This window comes from Bacillus rossius, chromosome 6, assembly GCF_032445375.1.
Source record: "Bacillus rossius redtenbacheri isolate Brsri chromosome 6, Brsri_v3, whole genome shotgun sequence".
In the NCBI taxonomy this organism is placed as follows: domain Eukaryota; kingdom Metazoa; phylum Arthropoda; class Insecta; order Phasmatodea; family Bacillidae; genus Bacillus; species Bacillus rossius.
The window spans coordinates 9,345,903-9,369,980 of record NC_086334.1 but is presented as its reverse complement, the minus strand read 5'-3'; the positions used below and the strand labels follow the sequence as shown (position 1 = coordinate 9,369,980).

Genomic DNA, 24,078 nt, shown 5'->3' with positions numbered 1-24,078 from the left:
TGTGATGACTAATTTGAAATGACTAAGTACCCGTTCACTGTCTACATTGTTTAAAGGTCTACAAACAACATTCAGAACTGCTAGTGCAAACTGATTGTAATTTATACTGGGGGAAGTCAGCACTTCCAACATATGTATGTGTTTTTCTGTTGCAATTTATTTATTTTTATTTATTTGTATTCCATTGAGCCTTCTTTTGGTAGAAACCATAAGGCTATGGATAGAGAGAGTGAAAAATCGTAAAAACGATATAGCCGCGAATTAATGTGACTCAATTACTTGCAATTAAATGCGAAAATCCCATATTCCTGCGAATTGATACGAAAAACGTCTCGTAAACACTTTGCCGGGCAAAACTAACATAAAAAATACATTTTACAATAATTTTTCATGGATAATTTGACATATTAAATGTTAATTTTTCACGTACATGTAATCAAACCCTAATATTTACTCTAGTAACAAACCACGCCACCATGTTGCCAAAGAATTGCTGCCAACACTTTTTTCTGCATTGTAAACAACTTTACAAACAATACGAGAGAAATAAAATATGGCCACGGTATATTCTCTCTATGAAATTATCGAAGTTACTGCGTACGAGTAGTGTCGTTTAATCTTGTAGGCAACGGTACTACGTCGTTCGATATATCGATTGACGATTCTCGATGTATTTCCATAGCGCCATTTGCTACAGTACACATACAGTGCAGCTTAACTATGCGGTGCAGAAAACCTTTGCTTTGTTTTTACCGTTGGTTTTTACGCTGTTTGTGAACAAAGTGTAGTTTGTGTGGATTTTTGATAAAGTGCTCACATTTTACCATACAGTAATTGTTTTTACATGTTTATGATAATATGGGGCGGACCAAGTCCGTTTCCGTACATTCGCGCGCATCGGAATGTAAGGGCCATCATTTTTATGTTAGCGATATGAATATTTTGATGTGCAAGCCGTGCAACCTTCGCATCAACTGGGAGAAAAAGGATACGTCGGAATAACATATTAATACATCAGGTCACATTGACAGACTCAAGCAATTTTCTGAGCAAGATGACAGGAAACGACAGGCAACATTAACAACCATACTGTATAACCAAAAAAAGCAAAAATTGAGAAAAAGGAATTTATTGAAGAGACTGTGAAAATGTTTCTCAAGGCTAATATCCCTCTTAGAAAAATCGATGATCCAGCTGCAAGGGAATACATCAACAAGTACATTCCTGGTTCTGGGGACATACCCCAAGCATCTACACTGAGAAAATATTATGTCCCTGTGGTTGGGGAAGCGCTTATAAACTTCTATAATATTGGTAATAAATGCTATAAAAATGTTACAAGTAAATATTAAAATGCTATAAATGACCAGAATAAATGCTATTTTTCACCCTCTCTAGCTATGGAACATGTCATTTACATATTTACAGTTATACATATACATACAGTTTTACATGTACACAGATGGAGCGTGTGCTCGCGAAAGCGAAGCTGAACAAACTGTACCATTGTCAGGCAGCGACCAGACAATCATCTTTCCAGTGGAGTGATCATAACATTTACTCAATGCTTTATGGACAAAAGAGTAAAGTGTTTTCAATATGCTGCGAGAGCTGTATTGCTCCCAGGTCAACGGGAACACAGATCTGGCACGGACAGACTCGGGGTGTTGGCAAGGAGAGAGCAAACACCTGACAGGAGTGTGTGGACTAACGCAGGAAGTAGGGGCGACGCGTCTCCAGACTTGGATGATGGTCACTGCCGCTCAAAGCAGCAAGTTCAATGTCGTGTTTGTCTATAACCGTTCAGCGTTCCACTTGTTTGGCATAATTAACTAGGGTACAGAAAAGGAACAGTACATTAGTTGTTTTTCTGTCATGCACGGAGCCAGATGACATTCTAGTGACGAGGTTGGGAAACAAGTATGAACTTCAGTAAAACAACTGTACAGTACACATTATCAAGAAAATTTAAATTCACATAGAAGACTTGAAAAGTCTACAATAAATAACATGACATAAAAGGACCCAAGAAATCCAAACTGTTAAAATGACATAATATTTCAACATACATTTTTCCACATTAAAAAGTTTAGTGAGATAAACATTCTCACAAGAATAAAAAAAAAACTGGCAGAAATATCACAAATTGTTTACAGCCCAGATTTAAGAATTTCTTGATTTAGTACATTTTTCCTTTTGGTTCCACTTGATACTCTTTTTAAGAGTACAATTGTTTTGGTTATTTACACTATGACTTGCAGCATCTTTTTCACAGGTCCACACTAACGTATTTAAAAATATTTTTATGGCACCAGAAAAATATACAAAAATATACATCACTATCAAACATTACAAAATTACACAAACTGTATTTCCCCCCGTGAATTAATCGCAACGGCAATCATCCGGCGGCCGCGCGTGGAAACACTGCTGGAGTCCCTCCAGACAGGAGCGGCACTCCGCGGCGTGTCTCAGCCGCCGCCCTTGGAGTAGCGCTTCCAGAAGCGCTTGACGTCGTCGTGGCCCGCCTTGGTGACCACCATGGTGCGCCGCGCGGGGTTCTGCCACGTCAGCACGCCCTGCTCCTGCGCGTGGTCCCTCAGCACCTCGAAGTCCACTTGCGACAGGAACTGGCTGTACAGCACGCCCTCCGTGTACGTGAACCTGTTGCGCTCGTTCTCCCAGAGCTTGACCTGGTCCACGACGGTGGGCGGCAGCACGGGCGGACCTGCGCAGACACGCACGCCTCTCGGCTTCCACTCCGGTCCCGTGCCAAGCACGTCCGTCACACCCTTGCCTCGTGGGGGAAATCTTGAATACACTGACGTTAACAGTTTTATTAATCATGGCCCAAAGAGTCGGTGAGATGCCTTCCCACAATTGACTGGACAAACGAGAACATTGGTAAGTACAACGGCTACGCCGTGTTTAGCCTTATCAGAGTTGCCACACATTTTTTTAAAATTTTTTCCAGGTTTGCAATTATTTTTCAACTTAATCTTTGTTGTTATTGTGTGTTTCTCCACCCCCTCACACAGTCACATCATAAGTTATTTTTAATGTTCACAGTTTATTTTATTTATTATTTATTCTGTGTGTGGCAACACAGCGGTAATTAAATTGGAGGATTCTCAAGCCAATATTGTCAAGAAGATACAAGCAACTGAATTTAGAAGTATAATAATTATGAACACAATGTACAAAATGATAGGCCCTACAGTCTACAAAAGGAGTTAAATTAGGTTGCAGGGAATTAATTCATCAGAATAATTAATTGGATAACTTTATTTCTAATATTTCCAATTTTTTCAGTTAGGTTGATGCCATTCCAGATAATAGAACAATATTCTAACTTTGATCTTAAGAGTCTGAATTAGTTGCATAAGAAGTAATAAATTGTAAAGGAACTAAAGTTCTTCCAGCATGAGAATATAAATAATCAACATGTTTGTGAAAATATAATTTAGAATCTAGAATGACACCACAATCCTTTATGAAAGGGGTTTAGAGATGAAAGAATTAGCTAATTTGTACTCATATTCATTTGAATGGTATTTCCTAATAAATGATATGACCTTGGTTTTATCTTTATTAAGTTTGACCAGATTTTGTGAACACAAATTATTTTCTTCTTTCCCAGCGAGCACGATGGCTCCACACAAGATATAAGCACGACAGAAACAAGACGCACGCACCAGTCGCAACCATCCGCGGGTGAGCGTGCAGCCTGAGGAAGCCCACAATCTGCTCTGCAGTGATGCCACTCCGGAGCGCCTGCCGCACCGACTCACGAGTCAGGATTCCCACCGCGAGGTTGGAGAACCTGCAACACCACACACACTGGCGACGATAAACAGATGTTGTCTCACGCTAGATTCACTGGTTTATAATGCCACTACGACTGGCATGGTGGATGCAGTCATCACACTGTGTAGCTACGTAATAACAATAACATAACATAGCAATTTGCAGGTCTTCAAGTTCCCTGCAGTGTTTGATATTTCGTTAAAAGTATATATTTAAATATGTTCGACACAAAATTACTATCTTAAGATTTTACACTTTACAGTCATGTGACCTGCCAGTTACATTGTCATGATTTGGTCGTTTGATTTTGTAATAAAACAAAACTATTAACTGTGCTTAGTGAATTATGAACTCATTTTGATTATGCATTAAACCCAATTGCCTTATTTACTCTCATTTGTTTAGCTGCTTTATGTTTGGCTAGTGTAACACAATAAGCAAACACAGCAAACCATGGCTGATATAAGTAGGTATTCACATAAATATGGTATGATTTATTTGTTCTGCTAATTATATTTTTTGACATTATACTTCTTTAGGTGCATTACGAAAAAATGATCAGTGAATTTTCATAATGAGTGCACCCACCATGCAATGAAATTTTCACAGGATAAAAAAAAAAGGCTATGTGCTTTTAAATCATTAAATGGACTTAGGTGAATAATTTTGAATGCTGGTCCATATAATTTAAAAAAAAAAAAAAATTATTTATAATTTACATTTATGATAGAAATTGTGTTTATAAACTTTTTCAAGTGACTTTATATAGGTGAGGTTATGTTCTTATATGTATAATTGACTTGCATTATAAATTAAATATTAAAATTTATCTTGATTATTTTACTAAAGTAACTAATTAATTTTATGTATCTGTTTATATTAAAATAGAATACTAATTATTTATTTAATTTTTTGATTTCATTGAATTTATACTTTACTAACTGTATTTATAACATCCCTCCAATCTTTTTATTATTTTAATAATTCCATTAATTATTAGCATGCAAAATAAAGTTAAGTTTTTTATTATGCCAAATAAGTATAACTTCTAACGTGTGTACATAAGTATACTAACATTTTTTTTTTTTTTTAATTTTTAAAATCAAAGCAAACTGTCAGTGTGTTTGCCTTGTGCCAAATTGGGGAGAATTTTGGCACTTATTTCATCAAAAGCGCTTGTCTGTTGGAGTACCAATTGTAAAACAAATGGATCAACATCGTTAACATAACATCAGCAAACATAACAAGTCTGTTGCAAACTGTAAGCAAAACCATGGTGCCACATGCAGAAAAGGTGCAAGATGTATGTATCATCATTATTCATTTTAGTCTAGGGATAAAACAGACCATGATTTAAGTGGCCTTCATTAGCACAGTTAACAGCAATTGTCGAATGTTTAATGTTCAACAGATTCATTTTGATCTCTACCTTGATAAAGCAAACAATTACACATTTTTATTACAGAGAAACCATTTGATACACATTCAACCTCATTTCCCTGAATTTCACTTTAATTTTTCTGTGATATAAAGTATACAATGCTAATATAGTACTGATTCCCCTCTTCAAAGCTTTTCAGCATCCTGCTACAGTGAGTCCCCGGTGCCACGATAGCTGATCTGCCCCCGAGCAGCGGACAAAGCTTGCCTGTACATCAGCTCACAGAACAGCCCCAGCAGCGCCACCTGCAGGTTGGAGTCGGTGTAGGCGTACACGCGGAAGTTAGTCTCCACCACGATGTAGCCGTCGCGGTTCAGCTCGCTTTGAGGCTTGTTCTGGCCGGACACGATGTTGAGCGCGAGTCTCGTGGGGTAGAAGCGGCCGGCCTTCCTCTGCAACATGAGGAGAGCGGGTGACGCTCGCCGCTCGCGCCGGCAACCGCCGGGAGAACGATCGCGAGGTCGGGGTCCCCCTCACCTTGCGCTGGTACAGCAACCCGAACTCACGGAGGTGTTGCAGGAATATCAGCAAGCCCTCGCTCATCCCCTCCGTGCTGTAGTCCTGTCGCAACGAAACCACAACACTCCCATGCTGCTGGGCTCCACATAACTACTCTACTAAAATATATACATAATTTCCTTCGGTTAACTTTACTAGAAGAATAGTACACCATGTCTACAACCTTCTTGAAGGAGTTCATTTTTACTAGAAAACTGTGAAAAGTTTGGAGTGTCAAAGAACAGCACACAGCACCCACTATGGCCTGTAGAAGTTTCACAAACAATACAAAACAAAAGTATCAAGCTTGAATTAAATCAAATATATCAAATTGGTACAAATTTAATATTAATAATACACAAAATGTAGTGAAGTTTGAAACAGCTCGCAGAGTCGCCACTCTGCCGCGGGGGACGCGCACCTTGCCCATGGTGCTGAAGCTCAGTTGGAAGAGGAAGGCCAGGCACTCGACCAGGTCCAGCCCGCGAGCCTGCACTGTGTCCAGGTACTGCAGGATGAAGTACCACACCTGCGACGGCGTGTCGAGCAGCAGGAACTGGAAGCCCTCTCTCGTGATCACGGGGCTGCCGTCCTCCTCGTCCCTGCGACCACACACCTGCACTCATTCCAGGGAGCATACATGTGCAACTACCCCACTAAACATCTTCCAGGGAGCATACATGTGCAATTACCCCACTAAACATCTTCCAGGGAGCACACATGTGCAACTACCCCACTAAACCCCTTCCAGGGAGCATACATGTGCAACTACCCCACTAAAACCCTTCCAGGGAGCATACATGTGCAACTACCCCACTAAAACCCTTCCAGGGAGCATACATGTGCAACTACCCCACTAAACCCCTTCCAGGGAGCATACATGAGCAACTACCCTACTAAACCCCTTCCAGGGAGCACACATGTGCAACTACCCCACTAAACCCCTTCCAGGGAGCATACATGTGCAACTACCCCACTAAACCCCTTCCAGGGAGCATACATGTGCAACTACCCCACTAAAACCCTTCCAGGGAGCATACATGTGCAACTACCCCACTAAACCCCTTCCAGGGAGCATACATGTGCAACTACCCCACTAAAACCCTTCCAGGGAGCATACATGTGCAACTACCCCACTAAAACCCTTCCAGGGAGCATACATGTGCAACTACCCCACTAAAACCCTTCCAGGGAGCATACATGTGCAACTACCCCACTAAAACCCTTCCAGGGAGCATACATGTGCAACTACCCCACTAAACATCTTCCAGGGAGCATACATGTGCAATTACCCCACTAAACATCTTCCAGGGAGCACACATGTGCAACTACCCCACTAAACCCCTTCCAGGGAGCATACATGTGCAACTACCCCACTAAACCCCTTCCAGGGAGCGTACATGTGCAACTACCCCACTAAACCCCTTCCAGGGAGCGTACATGTGCAACTACCCCACTTAAACCCTTACAGGGAGAGTACATGTGCAACTACCCCACTAAACCCCTTCCAGGGAGCGTACATGTGCAACTACCCCACTAAACCCCTTCCAGGGAGCATACATGTGCAATTACCCCACTAAAAATCTTCCAGGGAGCACACATGTGCAACTACCCCACTAAACCCCTTCCAGGGAGCGTACATGTGCAACTACCCCACTTAAACCCTTACAGGGAGCGTACATGTGCAACTACCCCACTAAACCCCTTCCAGGGAGCGTACATGTGCAACTACCCCACTAAACCCCTTCCAGGGAGCATACATGTGCAACTACCCCACTAGAACACTGCCAGGGAGCATACATGAGCAATAACACCAACATGATATTTAATAGATGCACCAAGATCTCACTGTATCAGTCCATAACAAGACTAATCACATATAAACTTGTTTTAATGATTTGCAAAAAAACAAGGTTAAAAGTGTGGACCCAATAATGTGCTCCTTAGTGCAAGGATCTTGATATCGGGCAATAACATGACACTGCAGTTACATGAATGCAATTCCACCAAGAGTAGCTAGGTTTCAGCTGGACCTACTACTAACTATGGCCTGTGATACATTTTTTTTATATATCATTTTAATACAACATGCGAATTAAAATAAATGACATGTCAAATTCAAATAGTTCAAAGGCTTATAAAATTGATTTAAAAATTTAGAATGCAATTGGTACTAAAACTGATAATCCTAGTAACCTACTTTTAATTGAACTATGTCTAAAGAAAATGAAGAAAAAAAAAGTTTTTTAAAATGATTTTTAAGGCATAGGGTACAATGAGTTATTCTAATAATAAAGATTAGATTAATGGCTTTTAGTTATTTCATACTACATATTATGCCAATTGTAGATAACATTTCTACGTTTAAAAATTGTTCAAATATTACACTCAACAACCGTAAAATATCTGTCCCATGTAGATAAATGAAAATTCTGGTGGGAAAAATTATTTTTTCATGTTGCCAATTTAAAGCAAAAAAAAAAAACTAAAACTATTTCCTATGTGTCTCTCCCTCTCTCATGACTCTTTCCAACTCTCATTGTCATTTTTCATCTCTTAAATCTATTACTTTATTGTTACCATCTTTATCTCATAGTATCTTATCCATTATCTAATTAGTATTTTCTTTTTCCATTAATTCCTTCATTAAAAACGTATTCTCTCCAATCAGGTTCAAAAACACGCTGATACACATGCACACGTCTAGCACAAACACGCGAGAAACACTTCCAGCTCTCACCGCTTCATGAGGCCAGCGTGCAGCAAGATGCGCACAGCATCAGCGGAGATGCCCTCCTGCTGCTGAGAGCCGACCATGTAGTGGAGCACGCACTCCCAGCGCTCCGCGGCATAGCCGTCCAGGTAGGGGACGTCCCGCGGCTTGCTGTCTGCCTCCAGTTGCGCCACACTCCACGGCTTGCCCCTGCACACACACGCCCTCCCACGCACACACACTCACAGCAGCGACTGTGTCGCCAACGCTCACACGAGGCAAGCATTCATAGCTCAAATACTGTGAGAGTCCTGTATTTGTACGCAGGAATGTTTGCAAATCTTGCTTTCTTTTTTTTAGTGAAACTTATTTGCTGAAGGGGTTACAAATTTTGAGAGTTAAGAAAATTCTGATCGCATGAGTGGAATAGTTAGGTACTTGGTGGGGAAACCGTAGGAAGGAGAGTGTGTCAGCGGCGATGCCACTCCAACGTATGCACCATGTACTAGCGGTCAAATGGGAAGATGGAAAAGGAACCCGGGGGGGGGGGGGGGGGGGGGATAAATAGGAACTAGGCGTAGCATGCTATATGCTAGTTGTAACAGCCAGAAGGAAAGATGGCAGCTACATATTAAATTGTTTAAAAATTAAATGTACCTTCAGTTGAAAAATAATAATTGAAATTCATCAGCATAATGACAGAACTAGATTATCATGTGTTGCTAACCAAACTAATGCTGAAAACATAATATAGTACTTTGAGCTATTTAATTAAAATGAACATATTTGATCATAGCAGTGGATAAAGAAGTAACAGGACATATATTTTCTTCATTAAGGACTTTGAGACAGTAGTGCATGCACTCGATGATAACAACAGCAATAAAAGACTGCGGTTCAATACATGCCGCAAAGGCCGGACGCGACCACTCACGTTGATGCCTTACCCTCCGAGCAGCGCTATCTTCATGTTCTTCTTGAAGGTGACGTTGAGGATCCAGCCCGGCAGCCCACCAGGGATCGCCGCCTCCTGCCACACGCGCAGGTCGCTCAGGATCTTCACGACTGCGGCATGCTCCCTGGAACACGGTCCTGCTGGGGCGAGCTCTCTCTGGCACCAAACAGACGTACTGGTTCATAGCTGTAACTGTTCACCAGCACTGGGTGCTAACAAACATTAACGTTCTACCATCTCAGGCCGTATTTTCCCAATTTTCAGAAGAATCAAAAGTGTTCATCATCGTCAGTGGCTCATTAGGCTTGTTTTTCACAAAACCTTTAGCAAAGTAAACATTACTCATATGCACCATAACATGCTTCAGGCTGGAAGCGTAAGTCACCTAATACGGAGTAAGGTGATACAGAGGTAATATCGTATATTTGCATTCATATACATATAGGAATTATGGAGTTGGTTTTACGTGGCTTTTAGGAACCAATCCAGGTGAATACTGGGATCATACCTTACTATAGGCGAAGATCTTTTCCAAACTTATTGAGTTGTTTTGCATCAATGCGTTTTTTCTGACCTCGCTGGCAACATCAAGTTTAACAAAATTAGGCCTGTGCGAAGCTTCGACTAAATGAATCAAATGAAGCTCTTTTTAAGATATAAACTTAATTAGACTTCGCCAGGAAATTTGCTATTTATTTTATTTGAACCTTTGGTTGTGATGCAAAGCTTTGAGTGATGTAAAGCTTTGCATCGGTTGCAAAGCTTTAAAACATTGGAAGCCTAAGATTCGCTCATGAAAAAATTTTGTTTTCTTATCTTTTTTTTTTTTGCATTGGATATGTTATGCTTGAATAAATATGACTACTTAAAAAGACAAAAAAGGTGGCACTTTGCTTTCTGAATGCTAAATATTAATATTATGGATTGTTATTGTGTAAATTTTATTGAATCATGTTATACATAGGGCCCAAATGCTGAAAACAATATTCACAGCTCAATTCAATTTTGCAAATATTTTGAACATTTGGTTTGATATTCACTTCATATCAAAAAACTAGTATTCACACAGGTCTAACAAATATAAAACAAAAAAAAACTAACCTAACTCTACCAGACTCATCCCACTCTGAATGCTACACTTCCAGAGGTTAGCAAGTTGCTGACCTGGTCTCTCGTGGTCATGACGCTACACCCAGCAGTGTACATGTCAGTGAACACGGAGAAGTCCCCAGCCCTCAGGAACGATCTCCAGCACTGTAGATGCCCAAGCGTTGACACAACATAGCCCCCGCTCCCTTCACCACAACGCTGTTCGCAAAAGGACTTGTCCAAGACACAGAGGACAGTGAAGAGACTGACGCCTCAGATACTGACTGGCAGTGGAAGCACAATGCAAACATTTGGTTTTGTATTGCTCAGTTTCTCTTTCAGCCCCTTGGTTGGGATTTGACCCACACCACAAGAGAGATAATTGATGTAGTCACCGAAGGCCCCAGCAGTGGAGAAAGATGGATATAGGAGCAATGGGAGTGGGGGAATATAAACATGTCATCTGCAATGATGCATTTTTCACTTATTATGCTTGCTTATTCTAAATTATTATAATAATAATTCAAAAATTATGCATTTACACAATGCAGTCTCTCGCACTTTTTTCACTTGCTTCATTGTTGACTCGTAACCATGCCATTAAGAAATAAGCAATGTGTTGTAACCAATATAAACTTGTCCAAGCTAGTTACCAATAAACAAATTCTAAAACCATTTGTGATGCTGGCAGTGCAAGACTCACTTGGCGTACGCCTGGGATACCCAGGAAGCCACCACCGCCTGAGGAACCGGCTGCTCCACGAACAATATCCGTATGACGTAGTGGCGGCCGATCTCCGGCAGCTCCCTGCAAACGACACAGCAGCGTTACCGTCACGTTACACACGAGAGACGGGCCACTTCACCTCGCAGGCCAGTTCTGAGCAGTGGCCTTAAGACTCTGACAGCAGACAGCCGACGCAACTACCTGAAAACAAACTGTACTGGCAAGACAAAAATCAAATTTCTTGTAACACCAACATTGCTACTGATTGTAACTAAAGTAAATCTCATAAAATTCCATCGGCCTGCCCATTAAAATCTTCCAAAACTTTAACTTTTGACGGAAAAACAGATGGAAGAGAAGGAGACAATGAGGAGTGTGGTACAGTTCCAGAAAACAGTAACTTGCCACTGGACTTGTGCCCAAATGCAGCAGGATTTAAATTCTATTCAATTCAATTCATAACCTCAAAAATTATAGAAGGGTCTTAAAATATTTAGAGTTTATTTATTTGTTTTGCTTCTCCATTAAATGTTTTCAACACATTTTAAAGTTTGATGTTTGATACAAAAAATTGATTGAAATATATAATAAATAATGTACATTAAAACTGAAAATATACTAATAAATATCACAGCAAAAACAAAATTGAGCTTAATGACTCTTAAGTGCTTAACTTTCATAATCGTCAATCTAATATACCTATAAAAAATAAATTTTCACCACTATTTAAGCTTTTCAATCTGTTGTCAGCTACAAAATACAAAATATAAAATCATTTATTAGGTGTGTGGGTCATTGTGAATTGCTGGGCATGTTGATAAACAGAGGGATGTGATGGATCAAAAGTCTACCTTCATTCTATAGTTTAAGGAGTGAGAATTTTAGTTCATCACTGTTTTGAGAATAAGCTAGAAAATATGTAGCATAATGGAGACGAGTGGTTGACATAAGGCATGTTCTACAGTGCAACGGAAACAGAGACCGATCTCACAGAACAGTGTTTCTACAATAGCACACACAGATGGGCCCATACGAATAAGCTCGGCAATGCTGAGCACTTCCGTTTAGGTTGCTCCGTGCGACCAATAGAAACTAACTATTTGGCTGTAGTGGTAGCCATGTTTGTTCAAATGTTTAAAATTGTTTCAAACACAATAATATCTAATGTTCATGTAATACTTTGTGAATTGTTTTTATTATAAATGTATATTCAGCCCGTACTATAATCTCGAAGCATTATTTTTTTTTATTACTTCATATTTCGTAACCTTCAAACTCAATCTCATTGGTCGCCATTTGTCAAGTTTCTGTGCATTGTAGATGCAGCAGACACGATAGTGAAATGTTCCGCTAAATGTCTCCAAATTCGTGTCATTGTAGAATGCATCTTATACGAGTCCTACCCATATACAAAGGCAAAATTGCAAAATTTATAATAAGATGTGTATTTGGTTAGAACGCCAAAGCAGGCACACAAAACATGTTTATTACATACAGTCCGTCCTAATTCGACCACAGCACCTGTAAACTGCTAGACACGTTGCAGGATGATTGTACAATTTGTCCAAAATATCAGACGGTAGAGTCTTTAAGTAATCATGTAAATTTTTGCACTGTAAATTCTTAGTTTTCAAAATCGGTGCCGTTTTCACTTGTTTACTTGAACTCGCGTCTGCCATTTTTGCATAGATTTAAACATCGAAAAAGGTGTAAATATTAACCGGCTTAATTTGAAACCACGGTCATATAGATAGTCTGTCAACTTCATATCCTTCCATCTCTAGGTCGTTGTATCCTTCGCAATGGTGTATCTCGTCGGGTTAGTGAAGCTCACTGCTGCCTGCGAACTAATAGCGTTAGTTGTAACTAAACCCATCATTTACATAGTGTTGAATGGGAATTTCGTATAAAATATGTTCGGCCTAATTCCGTCTCGATTGTTGAAATTTTTTTTCAGATTACTATTTTTCATTCGTATGGGTGCCTGGTATATGACTAATCTGTACCAGTGCCTTAATTTTTTTTCAAATTTTTTAGTTAAGTTAAAATAATGTTTTATGAATACGTTAAAACTTATTATAAGGTCAGGAGTTTCGCTGAGTGGTCAAATGCATAGCCTGGCAATCTGCCGGCTCAAATTTTATACCCACTCGTACTGTTAGTTTATTAATTATAATTTTTTTTATTTCTCACTATCTTAAAAATATTAATTACAGAAATTGAACATATTTAAACAGGACTTGTTTTAAATGATAACATTTTGGATTCTATTTACTGTAGAGAGTGATTTGTGATTTTATTCAAAACCTCACACAATTATTATGTAACAGCAACAACTTCTTAAATTCTACTTTTAATTCATTTCTATTTGTGGCTGATAAGTGGCACCCATAACAAAAATACATTTTTAAAAAGTGCGAACACAAGTCCATCTAATATCACATTAAAAAAAACTATGATGTGATCTACAGCAAAAGTCCTATGAAAGGATTAATGCAAATTACATATTTCGTCTCTGGATGGCCCAGTGTGGGCGAAAGTCAACAGTTTACAAATGCAGCTTCCTGCCTGAGGATATGCTTGACGTGGCCCGAGAGTAGTTAAGCTAAAATTCGCGAACGCGCAGTTGCGAAAGAAAAAGTATAAGTTAAGCAGTGAGCTCTAAAGCTGCATCGAGGTGAGGTCAGCCACAGGGCCGATGGAAATTGCAATTATTGCAATTAAATCAGACGAACAAAGCGGCGAGGACCCCGTGGCGCGCGTGCGGACTCATGCGGCTTCTGAGCTGGGCAAGTGATGACTGGCGCGCCCCCTGCAGTTGTCGGGGCAGGAGGCAGCATTTCCCACACAAAGTACGCTGAGTGCAGAAACGATTAGGGCTGAGTTTTAAGGTCTAATCGAACAGTGAATGAATTTTAATTGATTAAGAAAGACAAGTTATAATGAACTTTTAATCAATAATTAACAATTCAAGAAAATATAACATAGTTTGAGAACTACAATTTGTGGATTGATATCTACCTGACAGGGTAGTGGAACACATGAACACTTGCTAGCCGTGTGGGGGTCTATCGGCATATTGTCCTCCGGATCGTTCTCCTCGCTGCACTACATTGCACCAGACTGTCCCAGTGCGTGTTCGTGGCACTCACATGCTACAGGGCAGGTGTACATGTTACATAATGGCGTATGCGACAAAGGAGCACAAATGGTTGATGTCATTAACATACTATATTAAACATTCTCTAAATGCCCTATTGTTGATGCCAGTAATCACTATGTGGAAGAGAGTATTTTTCCGGAATTGCTTCAAACTATTGCCAGGGTTGAGGCCGGGTTTTTAATAATGCCCGAGAAGATACGAGGTCAGGGTAGTTATTTTATTCCCCACAGGTTAGAAGTGAATTTTGTGTGTACCACATTTGGAAAAGAATTGTTTGTAACCTTCACATTGATTAACTGGTTATATAATTTTTTGCATCCACAAAATTTTATTAATATCAGCAAAACTCTATATTTGTGTTTGTTATTTTTTTCTGGATAAATTGCTTTTATATTATTTTTCCTCCAGTAAAGCAATTTCAATCCTTGCACTTATAATTTAATTTGTTCGTTTTACCAATGCCAGTTCGCTAATATGGATGTTATTATCGTAAAATACTCGAAACAACCATATTTACTAAAAAGAATTTTTTCAATATTACATCTATGATGTTATTTATAGTCACTGCAGTGATTCCTTAGTACAAGGATCATTAGATGATTATTTACATATATTGTGGCAGTGAGTGTTTAGTGTAATTATGGCATTTACGCCTATAATGGAAGGAACTTTGAGCAAATGGACGAATGTAATGAAGGGATGGCAATACAGATATTTCGTTCTAGATGACAACGCTGGATTGATGTCTTATTACACGGTGAGTAATACACCGACAACTGTCATAACATATAGGGTTACTTTTTTTCTTCATTTTTATTTTTGGATATTTAAATGGCCAATACAAGATTCTAGTCAATGGAGAGTCTGTTATGACTCACGTGTCTTGTAAATCGCGTACACTTCTTGCATTCTTTATTCTGGTGATGTACAATGAAGTCTTATTGAACGCAGACCGTCATATATAACCTTTTATTTTAACTCGTATAAATACAGATAAGTACACGTAAATAATAATGTTAAAATTCAAAAAGTATGGGCTTTTAAAAACAAATTTTGAAATGGTATTTTTGAGTAGGTACCTACTGCATACATTGTATGTTGCTGGTTTTGTTTTAAAGTGTGTGTGTGTTTTTTTTTTTTTTTTTTTCAATTCACATTGGATTCTGGAAGGGACGTAAATAGTGGGTATAGTGATAATGTTCAGGAACATTAGGTGGTTGAAATAATTGAAAATGAGAAAATATAAATGCATATCATAAAACTGATTTAACACTTTTTAGTGAACATACTCCGTTTCTGGTTTATACTAAATTTCCTAGAAAAAGTTTAAGAACAGACAAAATAGACGAATATACACACAGAATACAAGCTAAAATCAGCTCATCAGCTTATATTGGCTCTGTTTCTCTGTATATGTGTGCAGGGGCGTAGCCAGGGTTTTTTTTAGGGGTTCTAACCCCCCCTTCCCCTTAGCCCATATTTTTTTTCTTATCCGAAAGCAGATTAGCTAAACTGGGTGTCTTACTGCTATCACCGGCTACTGCACTGGAGGGGAAGAGTAAGCGAGCCCTACCGATTCTCCTTCGTTTCCCCTACCCCTGTCGCGAGCAGAAGCTATAAGGTTGTGATGCCGTGACAGGTTCCAAGTTTTCAAATATCTTACACCTACTGTATTTAACCAGCGCTGTAATAATAAGAAGGTGTTGACTGGGCTTCCAAAAGTGTAATGATCACTGTTTGTATATAGAATTGAGACAACGACATGGTGTCATGTAACTCTTCAAGCTAAAGCTAATTGTTTCCAGGAATAGATCAGTTCTGCCGAAACCCAACCCTTTTTATTCCTTTTTTTTTGTACTGTCGAGCTTTGAGCATGATTTATGATTTTGAGTGGACGTAAACAAGGCACTTGGATTGATAAAAATATCTTTAATTAATTTCTTATTTCATCACTCAAACAATTTTTTTATTAAAAAAATTAATAATATTTTCACCATTACAATAGGTATTTAAAGTTAAGTACCGAAAACTGCTCAAATAGCATTATTTCACACGTTAAAATCCCAATTTTTCTGGGGAAGCCCCCTCTTTAATAGGGGGGGACCATGCTTCTTAAACCCCCCCCCCCCCCTACACAAATCCTGGCTACGCTACTGTATGTGTGTGTATATTCGTCTGTGTTTATCCAATTGTGACATATTATCCAAACTAGCAATGAATATGTCCACAAAATTGATTTAAATCAATTATTTCCATTGTAAGAATTATTTAAAGAATAAATCTTAAAGCTGCTGCAAAAATAAGGCTTAGGTAATATTAACCAAAGTAAGTTATGTTAGTTGCATTAAGAACTGCAAACTCCTAAGTCTTGCTAAATTGATTTTTTTTTCCATTCTTACTAGATTCTAAAAAACTTTCTAGTTGTGCAGGGTTTTGAACACTAGGAAAATTGCTGACTAAGGGGTCTGCCTAGTCATGGGTGTGACTGTGTTAGTGAAGCATTATAAGCATGATAGGTACTCAATGTTGCTTCCAGAACATGTGGCAATTATGAAGTTTGAACATCAACCATAACAATATATGATGGAGAAACGAAGATTAAGGTGTAATGAAAGACCCTTGGGCACTTTAAAGAATCTGTACCGGGTGTTTCATGTCTAAAATAACTTTGAAAACAATACATTTTAGCCTTTTTCAATACCCTAAAAATACAGTTTAATAACAATATGGACACAGAGCTACCCCGTCTGCCCTCAGAATGTTTTGAAATGTTTTTTTGTAAACAGACATGACTTGAATATCTTGAGCAGTTTTCAAATCATGTGGATTCTTCTAAAGCTCCACACACCGTATATGTGCTTAGACAGACGGGCCCCTAATATACCGTGGACTGGAGTCCTGCTTATACGAATCCCGCTAATTAAAAAAAAAAGACACCTGGCTAATCCGAACGAGTTTAGTGCGAAAGTACCTAACTATCTTAAATTATTAAACAATTTGTATTTTAAAATTTATATTTGATATCTTTACCCAATTATCAACATGTTTAGTGATTTCATACTTTTAAAAGTGTTATAGGCTATGTTATGTGAATACTAAAATCTTATAGAGATGTATTTTAATAAATGCTTTAGCATTGCAGAAATTAATTTGGCTAATCCAAAAATGTGGTTATTCAGACATGTCTCGGCCCCAAAATTAAATGTGTAAATATTCATAAACTAAAAAAAACAATTAGCTTGTATTTTATATATAGTTCACCCAACTGTACCAAACATTTCTGGAGAAAAATTCACATAACTTATGGAAATTAAAATATTGTAGAAATCACACAATAAGAAATCACATTTTGAAGAGTTGTAGCAAAGCTTTAAAAGGCAATCTTTATAAATACTCGTAATTGGGCATCAGCCCGGTTGTCAAGAAGGTTTGACCTCAATTCATCTTATTTCTGTTTCTTTCTAAACTTCCGCACGCCTTTTCCCTTCCATCTTGTTTCAGTTTCTCTCAGACCTTACCAAGGAGTGCTTCCCTCATTCTGACCTTCTCGTACATGATTAAATTCATTAGAAGAAATATGTGATGTGCCAAGAATTAGGGGAAGTATTCAAATAATTGTGCAATCACACAAATCACTTAGTCACTAATTCGTAAAATTGTGTTAAGTAAATTTTCAGCATTCACAAACAAAATTAAAATGTCTGCATGACCATAAAATGCATCCATACAACTTTGTTTCTATAGTGCCGTTTTAAAAATAACTTTTTTGATAGAGATATGGAATTAGCAATTAATAAAACATTTATGGCAAAACAAGTTATTGTGAAGGTTAAATCACTTTTTTTTTTAAAAAAAGCAGCTACCTTAAACAATTATTAATTGCCTTTATTATTTGAATTTATTATATGGTTAAATTTTTATTGTTTTGGCGGCCATGTTATAAAAAATCCAATGCTTGTTTGAGCTTTCAGAATTTTTTTCCCAAACAGTCATGAGGTTTTTCCTTAAGTACATTTAGAAAATACATTTGCGAGCTTTACTGTGTTATATTTAGGGTAGTTATCTTGTTTAGTTTTGTAAAATTGTGTTTTTTAAAATTTTTTAAATATTTTAATTCAATTCAGTTAAAAGATATGGCAATTAAACATTAAGTCAGTGGCAAGGAGGTTTCAACTCAACAATTCTGTTTGCTGAAGCCTCCACTCTCACCCTGACCTGGCCAAGAAATTTTAGTCGTAGAAACTCGATAGTGGGGGGGCTATGAATATAAGGAAAAGTGGGGGGTGTGGGGGGGGGGGGGGACCATTATATAAGAATTAATATATGTTGAAAAGTGCTTAATATCACAAAAATGAAAACCTTTGGGGGCAATAAAATAAGTAAATAGTGGAAAAAATTTACAATATAGTATACTATTTGTAGTATTAACATTGCTACAGGTGGGGATGTTCCCGCTGCTTAGCTCTGGAGAGCAGAGTGGCTCATATTTGTAATTTCATTATAAGTATAGGTTCTTTATTTCTCATTAAAATTAATTTATTTTAAGTATGGATATTAAATGCAAAAAATATATTTAGGGCCAATAGTAAAATAAAATAAAACATTAATATTTAGTTAATTGTTTTTATTGTTTCAAACTGCAACTTTATTTTACTTCATAGCTCTTTACAGCAAGCTAATTTTTTTCAGATTTCTGTTGAATTAAAACCACATTTTTGCAAAACTCAAATAATTATTAAAGCTGTTACTTCAATGTTTTTTTTTTTTTAATGTGCTTAGCTGTATCTATCTTCAGTCAAATGGCACACTGCTTGGATAACTTATATAACTTAACCAAAAATATTACTTAATGGTCTTCCATGCTATTCCCAGACAAATAGTATTTCAATAAATACCTTCAACACGCCACAAAAATATGTGGAAAATAAGGTGGTACTCCCAGTTATTTCAGTGGATTCATTTTGCTACGACACAATTCACGATGATTGTAGGAAGTTAGAAATGTTCCAGACGCTGAATGTTCTACCTTAAATACTTTCACTATTAATTACAACAAAAGTATTCATACCTTGTAGGAACTTCAAAGACGCGGGAAGCACTTCATAGATCATGCCCTCCTTACCCCTTACTGTGTCCGATAGACATTGTTCACGGGTTGGCTCACGTGATCCTCTGACGTCACGCTTGGTGTGGGCCATGGTCCGAATGCATTGGTCAACTTGATCTTTTTGTACCAATTTGTGTCCTTGGTAGTATAGAAGAATGAAAACTCTTGATATTTGCGGTGTCCGGTTCCCGTTTCAAAAAGTAAACAGAAAATAACGGACATTTATTAGAGTTTACTTTTGCCTTACAGAATAAAATTTTTTCCGCATGTCAACTAACTGGACTCTGTAGAGTAAGTGAGTACCTACATAAGTCGGATAAATGTTATCAACCTATTTTGTCGTGATGCATCTGCAGCCGAAAGTTTGTCGGTAGAATTCAGACTCGGTTTGAAAGGTCGAACACACGTATTTATTTTTGGCAGTATCATTAGAATTTATTTACCAGCATTTACTCTGGTCTTAAACGAATAACTAAATATTTGTTTAAATCTTACAACTTTCACATGTTAAATTAACTTTCAAAACGAAGCTGCATACTCATTTACAATGCAAGAAAACAAACAAAAAAAATTGGTTGTGTAAAGTCGGTTTACGGACGATAGTTTAACGTGACAACGTCATAACAAAACATTGATGAAATGATTTCATACTTTTAGGAATAAAATTGAATCATTTTTATTGAATTATCACTATTTTGTATGGCTACAAAGAAGTAGTGAAATGAAATATACAATTTAATTGATAAATTTACTTTTATTTGCACTCATTAATTCAAATATGTTTATTACTTTAACGAAGAGATTATTTTAACTATAACTTTTATACATGTTTGCTATTTAACTTATTCCAATCTGTGTTATTCTGTTAAGAATAGGACGATGATAGGAAATGTAGGAAACGAATGGGAGTGTTTCAAGTTTAATGCCGCCGCCGATCCATCATATTGCCATCCGGGGCAGTTAGTGTGTGCGAGACCAGAAACCGAAGTTTCTATAACTCGCTTAGTGCATTGTAAATCAGGTGCACCCCACACTTTTGTAAAATCACTTGGATCAGCGGGCGGGGCGCGTGTCTTGTTGGATAAGTTTGGCACGCGGGCCTGTGTGTGCGCTGGTAGGTGGTGCAATGCTATAAAAAGTTACGTGTACCTGTCATCGGCGGGGGAGAGAATCTCCCCACCAGTTAGATCGGCTAACTGGCGTGATGTAGTGTCATGTTGGTGTGCATTAGAGGCTTGTCTGTGTGCTGTAATTTCAAGTGACCTAGTTAAACTCGGGTGTGGCGTGTAGTGTAAAGCTGTGCGAGCCGCTCCTTCGAACCCCTGGGAACACAGAACATGCATGAGTAGCAAGTTTAATGTGCCTCGAAAAAGTCAAATCGATGGTGGTTCCAATCGAGTGGAAGAGAGATAGATGCGGCGCAAGCGTACAATGAGCGTAACGGGACACAGAGTAACGGGACAACGTGCGTAACGGGTCACTTTTTCGTGCGTGCAGCCGGCGTTCATCGATTTATCAGACGTTGTCACGTCAAAAACAATCGAAAAACACCTATTTTGTCGCTATATATTTACTGCTCTCTAGTGACTATTTTAGAAATCAGTGGATTCGGACATCGGACATCTCAGTTGTGGTCAGGTCAGTTTTCCGTGCGACAATGTGACGTCATTCACATTCGCATAAGGACACGTACCGCCCACAGGTTCGGACTGTTGTAGACTGGCCTTTACGCTACACGTGTAATCGATCCTGTTACTTGCCCTAGACCTAGACGATATCCCGTTTACTCTACCAGTGTAAACACTCATTGAAGATTGTATGTTATAACGAGAAGGTCATATAATTATTTAATACTAGCTATGTCCGTGACTTAGTTCGCTAGGAATAGTTTTAGAGCGATGCACGGAAAAACAAAAGAGCGCGTCCTGCTGGAGCGAATAGACTTATCGAGATGAAACATGTCCTAAATGTTACTGAACGACGGACTAAAATTGTGCTGAATTTTATTAAAATACGCTGAATAGTTCTTGCACGTCTCTATATAGAATTACCAATTAAAACTAAAGCTGGTTTTGGACTTCGTTACCATTTGTGAGATATCGCATATTTTTTTTTTTATAAAAAAACACCACGCGGCCTGACGTAATTTAAACGTTTCAGGATTTCATATATGTGTGTTTGTCTTTGAATAAATGTGTTCTCCCCTTTCAGTAATGGTTGGATAAACAAAAATTTATTTTAACAATTGTTTTAGTCAACATTTAATCAGTTAAAAAAAAGAATGAATTCTATAGTGTGCCGATTAGGGAAGTAATATTTATTTTCTCATTCAAACCCCAAATTTTTTCATCCCCTTAATAATGATTTGTATTATCAAAAATCGTTTAATGAGCTTAGCTGTATCTATCTTCAGATGGTTTTTGGGGGTATGGACCATGAAACGAGAAACTATATAAAAATTTTTTCCGAAAGTCGCACCGTGGTAACGGCTACAATAGGTGGTATTTCATTGATATCTACCTATGAAGAGCTGTAAAAATATTGAACCTGGAAAGACTTCTATCCACATAATGTCACTATCGACAAATTTTTTATACTTACCATTCTTTAATTACCAGATTCTGGAGACTATTTGGAGTAATTAACGCGACCTCTCGTACCCTTTCATTAGTTAATAGCTTCGTAATGTATATCTTTCTCAACACTTGCTTAAGATATAAGAACAGCGTGTTCACTTTCTACACCCTTTTTAGTAACATCCGCGTGTTGGTGAGGGTAGATAGTAAATGCGAGAAATTTATTTTATATATATATATATATATACACACACATATAACTGTACATATAAATTTAAATATTCAGAACAGTTGTTTAAGGTTCTTGCAAAATGGTACACATGTACTTACAACATACATGTCTCTTTAAGAATAATGTATATAAATATGAAGTATAAACATAATCAATCTAGAAGTCTAAGAGAGTTTTAAGTTACGGGGGGGGGGGGGACTTTCCGTCCCTGGAGCCGCCCACTGGCCGTGCAGCTGAGTGAATTGTAGTGAGCCTGAGCTTTAGAAAAGCTGCGAAATGTGCGGTATTCATAGGCAACCTTACAACTTAACAGTCGTTAACGTTTCGAAAGTCAATGTTGGCAAAATTGATTTTTTTGTGTTTTTTTTTTCGTTGCTTTGAATCATTTACCATTAATGTTCAAGATTATCTATTTTGCAATATGGAACAACCAAAACACTGTTAAAATATTTTGTGTTTTGTTTCAAAAATTAAAAAAAAAAAAAAGTCATAGCCACAGAGTATGCATGTTGAAAACATAATTTCAGTTTCAGTTGAAAAAAAATTCAATTACACACGTGCACACGACTCCTCTACATGTGCTCATGGCAGCCATGCTTATTTCATTGCGACCTAGATAATTCAACATTGTCAAAAATTATTCCAAAGTATAATATTTTGCCTTTATACTCAATTCAAAACTTCGTTAACACACTGTTCCATAAATTCTGAATTAAGAATGTTTCTAAAATTAATTTTTAATGTAAGTTATCATGTTTAAGAAATTTCTATTCTTTTTTATACTTAAAACTTTATTTTTGTTGTAGGCATTTCTCAACCGCACAGGTCTTTCAGTGAGAAGCCTAAGATGTCCATCAAGTTCTGTCCCTGCCCGAACACGCCCGAATATTCACCTTCGGCGAACCTCGGGGATTTGTTTTATTTTTGCGCAGGAAAAATGAATTCAAATATTAAAAGTGGTCGGTTAGGTTAGCTACATTAAAACACTTTAAAACACTATGGACGGTTAGTTAGGTTAGTATAGCTACATTAAAATAAATAGAGAAATATAAATATATATAAATAAACCCGAGGTTGGCCGAAGGTGAATATTAAGGCGTGTTCGGGACAGAACAGGGACAGGGACAGAACTTGATGTACATCCAAGGCTTCCCGTCTTTCAGTGGCCATATTCCGGCTGTACAGTTGCATCCCCTGGTACTGAGCTGGAGCATCTGCGAAGCGGTGCGGCAAGAAGCTAGCGCGGACGACTCGTATCTTATCTGAACAGCAGGTGCGCAGAGTTCAGGGCTCCGCACGGCAAAGTCCGGGGTGGTCGGAGCTCAATAACAAAGTAGTTCGCACGGTGCCTTCCGTGACAACGGCCGTTCACGCGTTTTCCATTGTCCCGGTTCGTCGGAATTTGCATCTGCTCGACGGCTTTCTTGCGCCCACTAAGCAAAGCTCGCCGGATCATGCGACGTGTTCTCGTGATCTTTGCCCGAGGATTGCTGAGAATTCCTCGTGCGAGTTTTGTGGTTCTTGTCGCAGTTTGCGACGCACGAAACTAGCTCCATGCAAGAACTACGGCCTTGCCTGCCGGCTGCTCTGCTGCTGGCATCTCCCCCCGTCGCCCGGAGTATTGGCAATTCCACGGTCGGCCGAACTGCGCAATCCCTCATCCACCCTCGCTGCAACTGACCTGTAGGCCTTGACGTCACGACACGACTAGTTCCCAGTTAATTAAAACGTCAAAAAAATAACGTTTTAACTTGTAAACATTTTTGTTTG

At 38.3% G+C, this 24,078-nt stretch overlaps 2 protein-coding genes and 1 long non-coding RNA gene across 7 annotated transcripts in view; 2 read left to right on the top strand and 1 right to left on the bottom strand.

Moving 5' to 3' along the window:
* Positions 1-1,949: 1,949 nt before the first annotated feature.
* Positions 1,950-19,522, bottom strand: LOC134532571 (general transcription factor IIH subunit 4). Of its 3 annotated transcripts, none has more exons than XM_063369106.1 (9): positions 19,462-19,522; positions 11,207-11,311; positions 9,407-9,551; positions 8,487-8,669; positions 6,168-6,348; positions 5,726-5,809; positions 5,456-5,640; positions 3,696-3,823; positions 1,950-2,728 (listed from the first exon to the last, which is right to left on the bottom strand). In XM_063369106.1, the coding sequence occupies exons 1-9, from the start codon at positions 19,502-19,504 to the stop codon at positions 2,472-2,474; spliced, it is 1,311 nt and encodes a 436-aa protein (XP_063225176.1). In that variant the 5' UTR covers positions 19,505-19,522; the 3' UTR covers positions 1,950-2,471. The 3 variants fall into 3 exon arrangements, with proteins under 3 accessions (XP_063225176.1, XP_063225174.1, XP_063225175.1); XM_063369104.1 differs by lacking the exon at positions 19,462-19,522 and adding an exon at positions 12,752-13,035 and having other exon boundaries at positions 9,407-9,538; XM_063369105.1 differs by lacking the exons at positions 5,726-5,809; positions 19,462-19,522 and adding an exon at positions 12,752-13,003 and having other exon boundaries at positions 9,407-9,538.
* On the top strand, positions 2,603-4,142 carry LOC134532573 (uncharacterized). The gene is made up of 2 exons (XR_010075156.1): positions 2,603-2,904; positions 3,641-4,142. It is a non-coding gene; the product is annotated as an uncharacterized LOC134532573 (long non-coding RNA).
* The window catches only part of LOC134532570 (oxysterol-binding protein-related protein 9), a 112,455-nt gene continuing 103,309 nt past the window's right edge, over positions 14,933-24,078 (top strand). For 2 of the 3 annotated variants that reach the window (XM_063369100.1, XM_063369099.1), the window contains exon 1: positions 14,933-15,150. In XM_063369100.1, the coding sequence (XP_063225170.1) occupies positions 15,034-15,150 (117 nt within the window). In that variant the 5' untranslated portion in view covers positions 14,933-15,033. The remainder of the gene's footprint in view (positions 15,151-24,078) is intronic. The other variant, XM_063369101.1, reaches the window with a different exon arrangement.

What these genes read in the sequence shown, in the direction of transcription:
- LOC134532571 (XM_063369104.1), bottom strand. Translation starts at nt 12,909, where the DNA reads ATGGCAGACGCGAGTTCAAGTAAACAAGTGAAAACGGCACCGATTTTG. An exon ending in AAGATAGCGCTGCTCGGAGG is followed by an intron (nt 8,670 to 9,406) that starts GTAAGGCATCAA and finishes GTGTGTGTGCAG; the next exon opens with GGGCAAGCCGTGGAGTGTGG. An exon ending in TTCTGTGAGCTGATGTACAG is followed by an intron (nt 3,824 to 5,455) that starts GCAAGCTTTGTC and finishes GTGGTGTTGCAG; the next exon opens with GTTCTCCAACCTCGCGGTGG.